The following is a 12,331-nucleotide window of genomic DNA, read 5'->3' as shown; positions in this document are numbered from 1 at the left end:
GGTTTCAGATAAAGCTCGGCACAACATCGTGGGCCGAAGGGCCTGTTCTGTGCTGTACTGTTCTATGTTCTATGTTCTAAATGTATCCTAAGCTCAAGGCTGCTGTTAAAGAATGTCTTCCAGCAGCTGGTAAATTAGAAAAATGCCTTCCTGAACTCAACTTGTCGTGTGTTTCCCTCTCCATAGGCTGAAGCAACAGAGAATCAAACGGCATCCATGATGGATATTCTTTTTGAAATGGGATTTTGTGACAAACAGCTAAATATGAAACTGCTCAAAAAACACAGCAACAATCTCATTGACGTTGTCACTGAACTTCTCCACATCAATGAGAATGACTGGTATGCTAACCGCCACTGAATAAACACTGGATACATGGACCGCCACTTGGCTAACATGGAGCTGCCACATTTTTGTGCACAATTAGCAGTAATCAAGGATAATATCCACATGACTATATCAATATCCTGAGAATTCATTTTCAGCAATGTGCTCCGTTGCATTAACACTGAGTTCATTTACGATTGAGAAAAGAATGCGCTTGCTTTCTCTCTATTCCATATTAATCCACATTTCACTTTTTAAGTGTGTGGGTTTTTATAAAGTTAAAACCAGAAGAAACACAGCTCAAGATGTGTCTATCGGTCTTTGAGTCTGTTTGATTATTTTTGGAAAATTATTTCACGTTGATGCTGATATCTTCAAGTTACACTACACTCAATACATTAAACGTGTCTAATTAGTTTTGAAAGCAATATTCCATGCACAGTAGGATTCTGGATATAATTAATACTACAGCGAACCTGTATCAATGCAATGAGTGTGCTTTAGGGACCCACTGTGCTCCAGGGACCCTCTGTCATGAACATGTTTCTTTTATTGTGACTCTTCCAGGGAAGAACATTCTGTTAGCATAGTGTATCCATTCAGACAGATACAATTGAAACTTCATTTTAGCTCATACATTTTGTAGTAGTGTAAGCCGATTTCTGTATTTCATCATCTTTTAAAATTTGCTACAAAATTCAAATATTTAACCTGCATTAACAATAATAGCCATTTGCCATAGCCTTTAGTTTAAGACAATATTTTGAGTTATGGAAAGTTGTGTGTGAGAGACAATATGCGTAGAACAAAATTGAAAATGTCATAATCAGACCGTTGTTTTAAAACATTTATCAAATGACAGTAGGAAAAGCTTAATTTGAAATACAATTCTGTTCTGGTGGAGTAGGTGAAACATTATATTTTAATCTTTATTTATGTTTCCTTCCAGTCGTTCCAATATGTGGAAGTTGTGTATTTTGAAATGATCATTGTAGCATTAGTTGCCAACCTATATATGCTTCTAAAGATCTGGTGTTGAGTGGATGTTTTCAGTAGATTAGTCTTGGCTGTATGGCAGAGTTGGCATTATATAGTCTAACATTCTGGCCATTTTCGTGTCCAGTTTTAATAACAGCACACAATGTTTGGATTGAAACCACTCATTTGGACTTTGAAATGAGGTGGCCTCGTTTTCCTTTTCCCTTTTAGGACTGAGGTAGATTGATCCTTGCGTATTGATTCAAATTCCAGATTTGTAGGAGCCAGCTTTTGCATGTGTTGCCATTCACACAATTATTATAATATTCCCCACCCAAGGAAGCAAACCTTTTTTTTTCTTTGTCTAAAAAAATGTTGATTTAAATGTCTGAAAACTTCAGTCAATCGATGGTTGAGATTTTAAGAATTTTGCTGAAGATTCCTCAAACAGTTTTGGTAGTTTTAAAAATGTAATGTAGATATAGTTAACTCCTAAACACATACCCAAAGATATAAACGCTTGGTTAGGAATGCAATGCCAACTGTTCTTTCACTGAAGAAAGAATACATTGAATAACTCTAGAATCTTCATTTGATTTTAAAATGGCACTGCTCTCTCCCTTTACCCCTCGCCTATCAAGAGCAAAAGTTGGTCAGCTCAGCCTGTTAGTTTCCACATTGAATTGATATGTTAGTGATTTAGACATTTATGACGAGGACAGCTGTTGCTGGATTCATTCATAGTCTAAAATAATGAATCTAGTTTGTGGTATAATGATGGATTTTTCATGTTTTTGAATTAATACAAGCTGAATTAATTGGTTACTAATCAGTTTTCAAGGAAACCCTGTGCTTTGAGTAGCTGCAAAAATAAATATTGGTTATTTTAAAGAAAATTAAACAAGCGGTTAACATGTTGGCAATATAAAAGGCCAGCTTTCTTGGTAAAATATTTTGGGCAAAGAAGCAACTCACTATTGGACCTTTACTTCGACAGCAGGTCATTAGTGATAAAACAAAGAAAATCTGGTAAACCTATTCGTGAATACAGTTTACGTTCACCTGGAAAATGACTGCAATGAAAGTTTTCAGAGCCACCTTTTATGATGAGCATTACATTTATGAATTTGCTACAGAAATCCACATCCTGAATTTGATAAATACTTTTAACCATCAATTTTAACTATTTTGCTGCCCAGATAAGGAAAACATCAGGAGATTTGCCATTTCTAAACATAAATAAGGCTTTGATGTGGAGACTGCAGCAATATTTACTGTATTGGTGGACTTTTCTTGGTTTATGGATATCTTCTAATGCTCAAAAGTAAGTGTGGTGACCATAGGAATTTCCACTTTAGCTGCTATTGAAGTTGTCCGTTCAGTCAGTTAGTGCTGCCGTACATTATGTTCTATGGCTAAGATGGATCTCCTGTAATTTTGTTATATTTATGTTCTACAATTTTCCACATTGCCCCAAGTTTTTAAACGTCATGAGCATGATGATGTACCTAAGTGTTTCTATTTCAAATAATTGTGATCCTAACCTCAAACTCTTGAAATTGGTACGAAGTAAGCTATAGAATGCAAGAAAAAGTTGGTGTTTTTTCGTAAACATATTTTAGCCTTATGACATGACTTGCAGAATAACTTCTGTCACGCTATAATAGTTTAAAACATGGCATCTTGTACCTTTTTTTGAAAAAACACAATTATGCTAACAGTTTACCGTAACAGTAAAGTATTCAAGCTATCATCAATATAACAGGATCTAAAACTGAAATGCTTATTGATAGATCTAAGACTGCATAGGGATTCCCTGGTCGTCAAGTTATACACAAGTGTTTTACACATTTTCACAGCTCGACTTCACTTATTTAGAATGGACTAAATGATGGGTGCACACTTGCATTCACCCAGGTTTTTCCTTGATACCATTTGTGGCTGTTAACCTTACATAATGGGACTAGGAATCAAAGGAAAAGTCTTTTTTAAAAAATAAAAACTGGAAGCTAAAATACATTTCCATGTTCAAGAACATAATAGATATGCCATACATAGAAACCATTAAACCATTTCTGCAGCTCATCCATCTTATCACATCCATGAATCATTTTTTGCACATAATTTATCACAAAATTTGCAGTATATTAAGATTAAAAAATTAATGCTTCAGTAACTTCTGATGGCTTCATTTGCACATTGTCTATGTTTGCATGTAATTGTTTTAAAACCAATTTTAGGAGTATAGACTTGCATATATTGCTCAACATTCTTTACAGATCTGTATTTTTCTGTCCTTTTAAAATGTGATGTAAATGAAGTTTGATTCCTAGATACATGAATCAATAAAAAATATTGTTTAAATAAAATGAGGTCTCGTTAGCAATTCTCTCATTTCAGCATTTGTAATAACCCAAAACAGTCAAAATTGCAGTGATTTTGCGTCGGGCATTTAAGGGCATTCTGGGCTTTCATCTGAGTTTGTCATTCAGCATGGATGTGATACTGGTCCATGACTGCTAAGAAAAATGTGAAGCTTCTAGACAATTATTTTCAAGGTAATACATTCTTTCAAATGTGAATGATGTCTATTTTACTGTCACTGTCCTTCAGGAATGAGCAAAAGTTTTATTTGGTTGATGTATGAATGCCTTTGTTGTCTTTGCTCTCCATGCAGTAAAGACAGGCTTATAGGCCACTCCAAACTGGAAAATGTTTGAGGTGACCTGCAATGATTTCCCCTTTCTCCCTATGTATAGCCACCAACTGTATAGCTAAGGAGGGGGCGGAGGAAGACTAGGAAGCAACCTACACTGCCCCTTCTGGTAATTTTGTCCCTGATCGACTCACCTGACTTCAATATATTACAAGCAACCCAAATTCGCCACTTACCAATAGTCCCACATCTTTCCTTCCCTTTGTTGCCAAGCAATAAAGATTACTAACAATGTTAAATTAAGAAAAACCACAAAATAAACATTCTGAACTAAATTTATAAATCAAACCATACAATATTGTATAAAACATCAACTAATCACCAACGTGCATTCCCCTGGTGCCTGCCTTCCATGTGCTATCCTGCCTCAGTTCTCCTCTGCAATGCTATACCAAAGACTGCTGCATGGCTGGTGGCTCTGTGGGGGAGACTGCAAGTGACCCTTGCAGGACTACCTAAAGGCTCTGTTGTGGACTGCACCATCTCAGCATGGGTGGCAGTGGCCTGGGCTGGCTGACTGGCAGCATTAAGGGCACTGATCAAGTGGCAATGATGGCAGAGTGAATTTTGTCACTGAGTTTAATGTTCCACAGAGCTACTGCAAATTCCTGGGGCAACACCTCAGTAATGTTCGAAATCTGTTGGGAGACGGATTGGTGGACTGCTGTGACAACCAAACCTCTTCGAACACTGGTACTCACAGCAATTATGTCAGCAGTCAGAGTTTGTGTTAGCAAGCTAACATTGCATGATTTCAGTCTGAGTTTCTGGTGTAGCGACCAGACATTGGATGGCTTCTACTTGTGCTTCAGTGGAAGCAGAGACATCAATCAGACACACACATCATGGCTGGGTTGGCAAGTGTGTTAATGGAGTTGGCCACCACTTGCATACTGGAAAGGGAGGGCTCCACACTCTGTGCAAATCTCTGTGCTGAGTGGATGCTAGATCCCTCTATGCTCCTTTAATGGCAGGTATGGTGGCACAGTGGTGAGCACTGCTGTCTCAGTGCCAGGGATTTGGGTTCAGTTCTGATCTTGGGTGACTGTGTGGAATTTGCACATTCTCCCCATTTTCTGCATGCGTTTTGTCCAGGTGCTCAGGTTTCCTCCCAAAAATGTGCAGGTTAGGTAGATTGGACATGGTAAGTTGTCCTTTAGTGTCCAAAGATGTGCAGGTTCGGGGGATCAGCAGGTAAATGTGGAGTTACAGGGAATAGTGTCTGGGTACGATGCTCTATCGGAGAGTTGATGCTGATGCAGGGCTGAGTGGCCGCCTCCTGTATTTCAAGGATTCTATGATTAACATTGGTCGCTGTCTTTCTGGTAGGAGTGCCAATGCATTCCCATCAGCCCCCTTCTGTATGCCACCCTATTGAAGTCCTTGTTGGAGTCCTCTGCAACAGAATTTGTGCACGACCTTCCCCTCTGGTACCTGTTCTACCCTTGTCCCCTACCCTAGCTGCAGTCCACTCGTTCTCAGTGTCTCACCAACTGCAGACCCAGCCTTTAAGCTATCTTCCAAAGCGCATAAGGTCAGTATCTGAGCTGATGACATCAAGTGACTGTGCTTCTACATTGTCTTCCTGCTTTTTCTCTTGCTCTTCCACAACACTAGGTTGTAGTTTTGGATACCTGGAAGGAGAAAGTCAAAAGTGTAGAGTTATGATCGGGGAAATAGGGGAGAGAGTACAAGTCTGCAGCATGTAAACTAGAAGAGATTATGGATGAATGGTATGTGGGAAGAAGTATTGGGCCTAAGGATACCATCAACTTTGATGGTTTCGGCCTCTGCCTCAGCCAGTCCAATGTGTTCTCCATCAAGTTTAGGACAAGCAGCCGTGCGTGTCCCCACTGGTTAGGTTTGATTGCTGCCCATGGTTATGTGCCACCTTATCCTGCAAAAGAGACAGAAGTGTTTCAGTGAATGTGGTACAATTGTTTTTGGAGATCATAGAATCTCTGCAGTGCAGAAGGAGGCCATTCAGCCCATTGAGTCTGCACCGACCACAATCCCACCCAGGCCCATAACCCCTCACGTTTATCCTGCTAATCCCCCTGACGGTTAATTTAGCATGACCAATCAACCTAACCTGCACATTTTTGGACTGTGGAGGAAACCGGAGCACCCGGGGGAAACCCACGCAGACACTGGGAGAATGTGCAAACTCCACACAGACAGTGACCAAGGCTGGAATTCAACCCGGGTCCCTGTGCCACCATCAGGTGTGGCTGTTCTGTGATTGAATGATCAATACCTGATCTTACCTGACGAAGGAGCAGCGCTGCGAAAGCTAGTGGCTTTTGCTACCAAATAAGCCTGTTGGACTTTAACCTGGTGTTGAGACGACTTACTGTGTTTACCCCAGTCCAACGCCGGCATCCCCACATCATTGAATGATCGACAGTGTGTACGTACTTTGATATGTGGGTGTGAGGCTTGCAGCAGTCCTAAAGGTGTGATGAGGCTGTGAATGTGAGGCATGTCATGATTGATTTGGGATTATTGGTAGGTGAGTGATGGTGTGGTATATTGAACAACATGAGGCTGATGGTGCAATTGGTAAAATATAGCATTTGGTGACTCGTTTACTGACCTTGACCACTCGCGAAGCTATTGACATTCTTGAGGCACAGCAATCCAGGTCTTTGGGCTGGACTTCTGGCTTTGATCACGGATTGCCATCACAAAGTTTGTCTGGAGGGTCCTGGTCACCTGTAGACTGATCACATCTCTCCTCACCGCCTCCAGGATGGTCTCAAAAAAATATTGGAACCTGCTCTCGATCGTATTGTGCCAATATGAAATATTCCCTCCTATCTTGACTTTCTTCAGCTTTTCCAGCTACAATTTCACATTCCCTTTGAGATGCTGACTGGCTGTAACTTAATCTTGTTTTTCACAATTGTGTCCCCCCCATTGGGTATACAGCCACTTGACAGTGTGCTTAATGCTTACTGCACATAACAATTATCTAAACTTGCAGACAGCATGAAATTTCCTGTATCGGAAGTAACAGACATAAAATCTTGCATCATGATTCTGGCACCCCTTTTGGGCCATGTCCAATTTTGCTGCCTTGGTTTCCCCAAGAGAAATCCATCTAAATGCAGGATATATAATTTACAGGGCGGCACGGTAGCAGAGTGGTTAGCACTGCTGCTTCACAGCTCCAGGGACCTGGGTTCGATTCCCGGCTTGGGTCGCTGTCTGTGGAGTTTGCACATTCTCCTCGTGTCTGCGTGGGTTTCCTCCGGGTGCTCCGGTTTCCTCCCACAGTCCAAAGATGTGCGGATTAGGTTGATTGGCCATGCTAAAATTGCCCTTAGTGTCCTGGGATGCGTAGTTTAGAGGGATTTATGGGTAAATATGTAGGGATATGGGGGTAGGGCCTGGGTGGGATTGTGGTCAGTGCAGACTCGATGGGCCGAATGGCCTCTTTCTGTGCTGTAGGGTTTCTAAGATTTCATATATATATATATATATACATATGTAAAATATTATACAATCTTTTTCATATATATATTACATATATATATATTTCATATATATATTATATATATATGTAAAATATTATACAATCTTTTGTATTGTTGGCAGTTCCCAATGAGATGCAGCCATATTAAATCACAAAGTATATAAATACATCCTGCACAATTGACATAGCTGTAACAGATTGGTCTATTTCTTATCAAATGTTAGTTGAGTAAGCTATGTAAAATAATATTGGGCCCCTACTAACTTTGAAGGCTGACATCCCCTAATAATTATTCTGTGCTCAAAAGATCACCAATCAAAACTGTACAATATAGTCCTGTTTGACTAAGGTCATGTTGACTGGTCTTGAGCTATGCAATCAATGGTTCTGCTTTGATCATTGAGCGAACTTTCTTTACTGGAACAGAGATCTTGCACCTCTTTTTGATCCAACACAAGGTGGGGAAGCATTTAGAATTAACTAATTTAATTGCTCCTCTTCATCCCAACCCCCTCCCCACAATCCACTTCATCTATTTTCTTCAAGGCACTAATTTCCTCCTCTATCCCCCCCCCCCCCCCCCCCCCCCCCCCCACAGGGTCATGTGTGTTAAGTTTTGTCCTCATGCAAGGTATTATTATAGTAATATGTGAATGTCTGGTTTCTCGCATTCGGTGAGTCATGAAAACACCATATCAAAGGCAATGGGAATTAATGAGAATCGAAAATGAAATTTCTGTTTGATTTAAATTAACTGAGATATGGAAAAGTCCTATACTTCCCCCTTGTCTGAGACAACTGTGGGGGTGACAATGCCCTAATACAATTATCTGATATTACTTGTCAGTGTGACTGCTTTCAGTCTGGGTGTAGTTTGCGGCTCTGACCACACGGTGATGATCTGGAACAACTTTAAATGCCAATTACTACTTTAATATAAATGTTCTACAATATAAATGAGGCTCTGCATACAATGAAATGTATTGTTTCTTGCGTACTATACAAATGAAATATACCGTTCATAGAGAAGGAAATGAGAGAGTGCGGAAGTGAGTGTGTTAACAGTCATAGCTAGGGTGTAGTGAATTCCACAGATTCACCACTCTCTGGGTAAAGAAATTTCTCCTCGCCTCAGTCCTAAAAGGTTTACCCCCTTATCCTCAAACTGAATCCTAGTTCTGGACTCCCCCACCATTGGGAGCATTCCCTCTGAATCTACCCTGTCTAATCCTGTTAGAATTGTATAAGTTTCTATGAGACCCCTCTCACTTTCTAAACTTCAGTGAATATAATCCTAACTGACTTCGTTCGTCCCTCATATGTCAGACCTGCCTTCCCAGGAATCAGCCTGGTAAACTTTCACTGTACTCCCTCTATAGCCAGCACATCCATCCTTTGGTAAGGACACCAAAACAGCACATGCGACACCAGATCTGGCCTCACTAATGCCCTGCACAATTGTAGTAAAACACCCCTATTCCTACATTCAAACTTTCTTTTGGCACTTCTCTGAGGTATGACTGTGTGGAAGCCAGTCAGTTGTTGTTGTGCTTTATCTGAATGTATGGGTCCATGGTTATGTACAGGAGCCCAGGCCAACTTTCACCCAATGTCAAATGTAATACCTTTAACTGAATTAGCCAATGTAGAATTGTGTGCCAGAATATTATCAAACTATGTGAGCAATTCTCTGGTAACTGAGTATACAGTTGTTTCAGGGCTGCATTGTGTACATAAGTACCGTATCTTTACTTTTTACTAAATTTTACCGTAAAGTTTGAGTTACAGTGGACCTTGTACTTTGTTTGGTTTCAAAATCTAAAATACTTCCTGTAAAAAATTTTATGAGACAATGTTGCGCATTACATATGAAAATATACTAAAATCAACATCACGACCACCTCTGCATCATGTAAACTGGAATGTCTAAAAATACACTCCGATCTTGTTTAACTTCCTTTCTTTCTTTCACTTACTAATAGTCATGTTTCTTATGGTGAGAAATAATGGGTAAGAGTTCAAGCCAAAACCACATGTACTCTGCACTAACTCAGCTGATTACATTTGAGATTCTGCTCAGGATTTGATTGGCAACCTTACAGCCCACAAGATGTTGCATATGTGGACCAATGTGACCCCGGCAGAAGTGCTATGTGACCAACATTCATTTATAACTGTCCTTTATAGAGTCATAGAGCTTTACAGCACAAGGCCATTCAGCCCATCATCTGTCAGCCCATCTATTTTAATCCCATTTTCCAACATTTGGTCCGTAGCCTTGTATGCTATGGCATTTCAAGTGCTCATCTAAATGCTGCTTAAATATTCTGAGGGTTCCCACCTCTACCATGCTTTCAGGCAGAGAGTTCCAGATTCCCACCGCCCTCTGGTTAAAGTTTTTCCTCAAATTCCCTCTACATCTCCTGCCCCATACCTTAGACCTATGCCCTCTGGTTATTGACCCCTGTACTAAAGGGAAAGGTTTCTTCCTATCTGCCGTCATAATTTTGTACACCTTGATGAGGTCCCCCTTCAACTTTCTCTGCTCTAAGGAAAACAACCCCAGCATAACCAGCCTCTCCTCTTAGCTGAAATGCTCCAGATTGCGGTAAGGGATATGTGACCCGAGGGCAAACAGGATCTCGCAAATTGTGAATTCTATGCATTTGTTCATAAGTTCAAGACATTTCATGGAACCATAGAATCCTATAGTGCAGAAGGAGTCCATTTGGCCCATCGAATCTGCACCAACCACAATCCCACCCAGGCCCCATCCCCATAACCTCATGTATTTGCCCTAGCTAGTCCCCCTGACACTAAGGCCCAATCCACCTAACCCACACATCTTTGGACTGTGGGAGGAAACTGGTCCACCTGGAGGAAACTCATGCAGACATGATTTAAGCCTGTTCTTTCTCTGGCCTGTTATTGCAAAACTTACCATTATAAACATAATGGCCCATGAGCTTTTGGGGAGAAAAAAATCCCATATTTTATGTTAGGCTGATCATCCCTTTAAGCACTAGATTTCTCTTGATCATTTCTGGTGAAGCATTTGGCTTCCAGTAACTGATCATGTGACCACGTTGCAGAGGAGACTAACAATAGAAAGCGAGACCGACAAGAATTAGAGAGAGAGTTTATCGGTATAGCTCTGGCCTTGAGCAGGATTTTTGTTTGTAGAACAAACTTGCTGTCGGGCAGATTTCTTTCAAGCAGAGTTCAGTTGAAATTGTGTGCGCTGTTTAAGAGTTTAAATCTCTTGTTAACTGAAGGACTCCTGACAGTGAGTTGGACTTCTGGGATACTGAGAAGACTGTTTCAGATGCAAGGCTCTGAAGTTAAAGAATATTAAAACCAGGAGAGTTCTGACCTGAGGTATGTTTAAGATGCTAGTGATGAACTGGGAGTCTGCAACTCTGGTTTGGTTGGAGGAAATCTGAAAGGATAATACCAGGAGTGAGCAGAAGACTCAATAATCTAAACCCTTATACAAATCTTAACTCTTTTATACAGATCATTGAAATGATTCTCTGACCAATTTCAGGTAAGTATCATTCTTGATATGGGTTTAAGTAAGGTACCTGCTCATTAGGTGAGCCAGTGCAGATGCAACAGGCTAAGTGGCCTCCTGTGCTATAACAATTCTTTGACTATGCATTTAATGTCATCTGAAAGACGGTGGTGTACAAATCACTTGCCACATCTACCTAGAAAGCAAATGTCAATCATTATGGCACAGGAGGCCATTCAGTCCATTGCGAACATGCTGGCATTCAACGAGTACTCCAGTCAGACCCATTCCCCTGCTCTTCTCACTGTAGCTCTGCAAGTTTATTTCTCAAGTGCCCATCAATTTCCTTTCGAGATCACTGGTTGTCATCATCTCCACCGTAGGCAGCAAGGTCCAGGTCATTACCACTCACTGCTGTGTAAGGAAAAGTTCTTCCCCTCGCCCATTATTGCCCACCACCTTCAATCTGCCTGTTAATCTTTGAATCTTGGGCGGCACAGTGCTTAGCGCTGCTGCCTCACAGCACCAGGGACCCAGGTTCAATTCGGACCCTGGATGACTGCCTGTGTGGAGTCAGCACGTTCTCTGCATGTATGTGTGGGTTTCCTCCAGGTGCTCCAGTTTCCTCCCTCACTCCAAAGATGTGCAGGTTAGGTTGATTAGCCATGTTAAATTGCATTTTAATATAGGGGACGAGCAGGGTAAATACATGGAGTTACAGGGATAGGGCCTAGGTGGGGTTGGCATCGGTGCAGGCTCGATGGGCCGAATGACCTTCTGCATTGTAAGGATTCTATGAACTTTCTTTGCCTACTTTACCTAAATTGTCATAGCCTTTACACCTCTCCACTTCGCCTCCTTTGTTCCAATTGGATGCAACTGGAGTTTATCCAAATCTGTAAGCTTGCAGCTAAAATCCCTGTAACCATTTTGATTTTTAAAAAAATCTCTTCACCCACTCAAAATGGCCACACTTCCATGTAAAATTAGTGCCTGGGCAGCACTTTGTTTACTATTTGGGTTTGAAAAGTTGGGGGTATTTGAGTTGGGGTGGAAGGGTCCTGATTTTGAGTTGGGGGGGAGGGAGATTTCCTGACTATTTGAGTTTTAGAGAGGGAGGGGAGGGGGGGGGGTCCCTGATTATCTGAGCTTGGAAAAGTTCCTGACTGAGTTTCAGCAGGGGGAGGGATTCCTGACTATTTGAGTTGGGGCTGGGTGGCATTCCTGACTATTTGAGTGTGAGAAGGAGCTCCCACAGGGAGGTGGGAGGAAGCATTTGCTGTTGTTGCAATGGGAGGCTGCAGTACTCGGAGTGGCC

At 41.2% G+C, this 12,331-nt stretch overlaps 1 protein-coding gene across 3 annotated transcripts in view; it reads left to right on the top strand.

Moving 5' to 3' along the window:
- The window catches only part of nbr1a (NBR1 autophagy cargo receptor a), a 58,822-nt gene extending 55,156 nt beyond the window's left edge, over window positions 1-3,666 (top strand). For all 3 annotated transcript variants that reach the window (XM_078223983.1, XM_078223982.1, XM_078223981.1), the window contains one exon: window positions 187-3,666. In XM_078223983.1, coding sequence (XP_078080109.1) covers window positions 187-360 — 174 coding nt within the window. In that variant the 3' untranslated portion in view covers window positions 361-3,666. The remainder of the gene's footprint in view (window positions 1-186) is intronic.
- The last annotated feature ends 8,665 nt before the right edge of the window (window positions 3,667-12,331 follow it).

This window comes from Mustelus asterias, chromosome 11, assembly GCF_964213995.1.
Source record: "Mustelus asterias chromosome 11, sMusAst1.hap1.1, whole genome shotgun sequence".
Lineage (NCBI taxonomy): Eukaryota > Metazoa > Chordata > Chondrichthyes > Carcharhiniformes > Triakidae > Mustelus > Mustelus asterias.
This window is presented reverse-complemented; position numbering and strand designations above follow the sequence as displayed.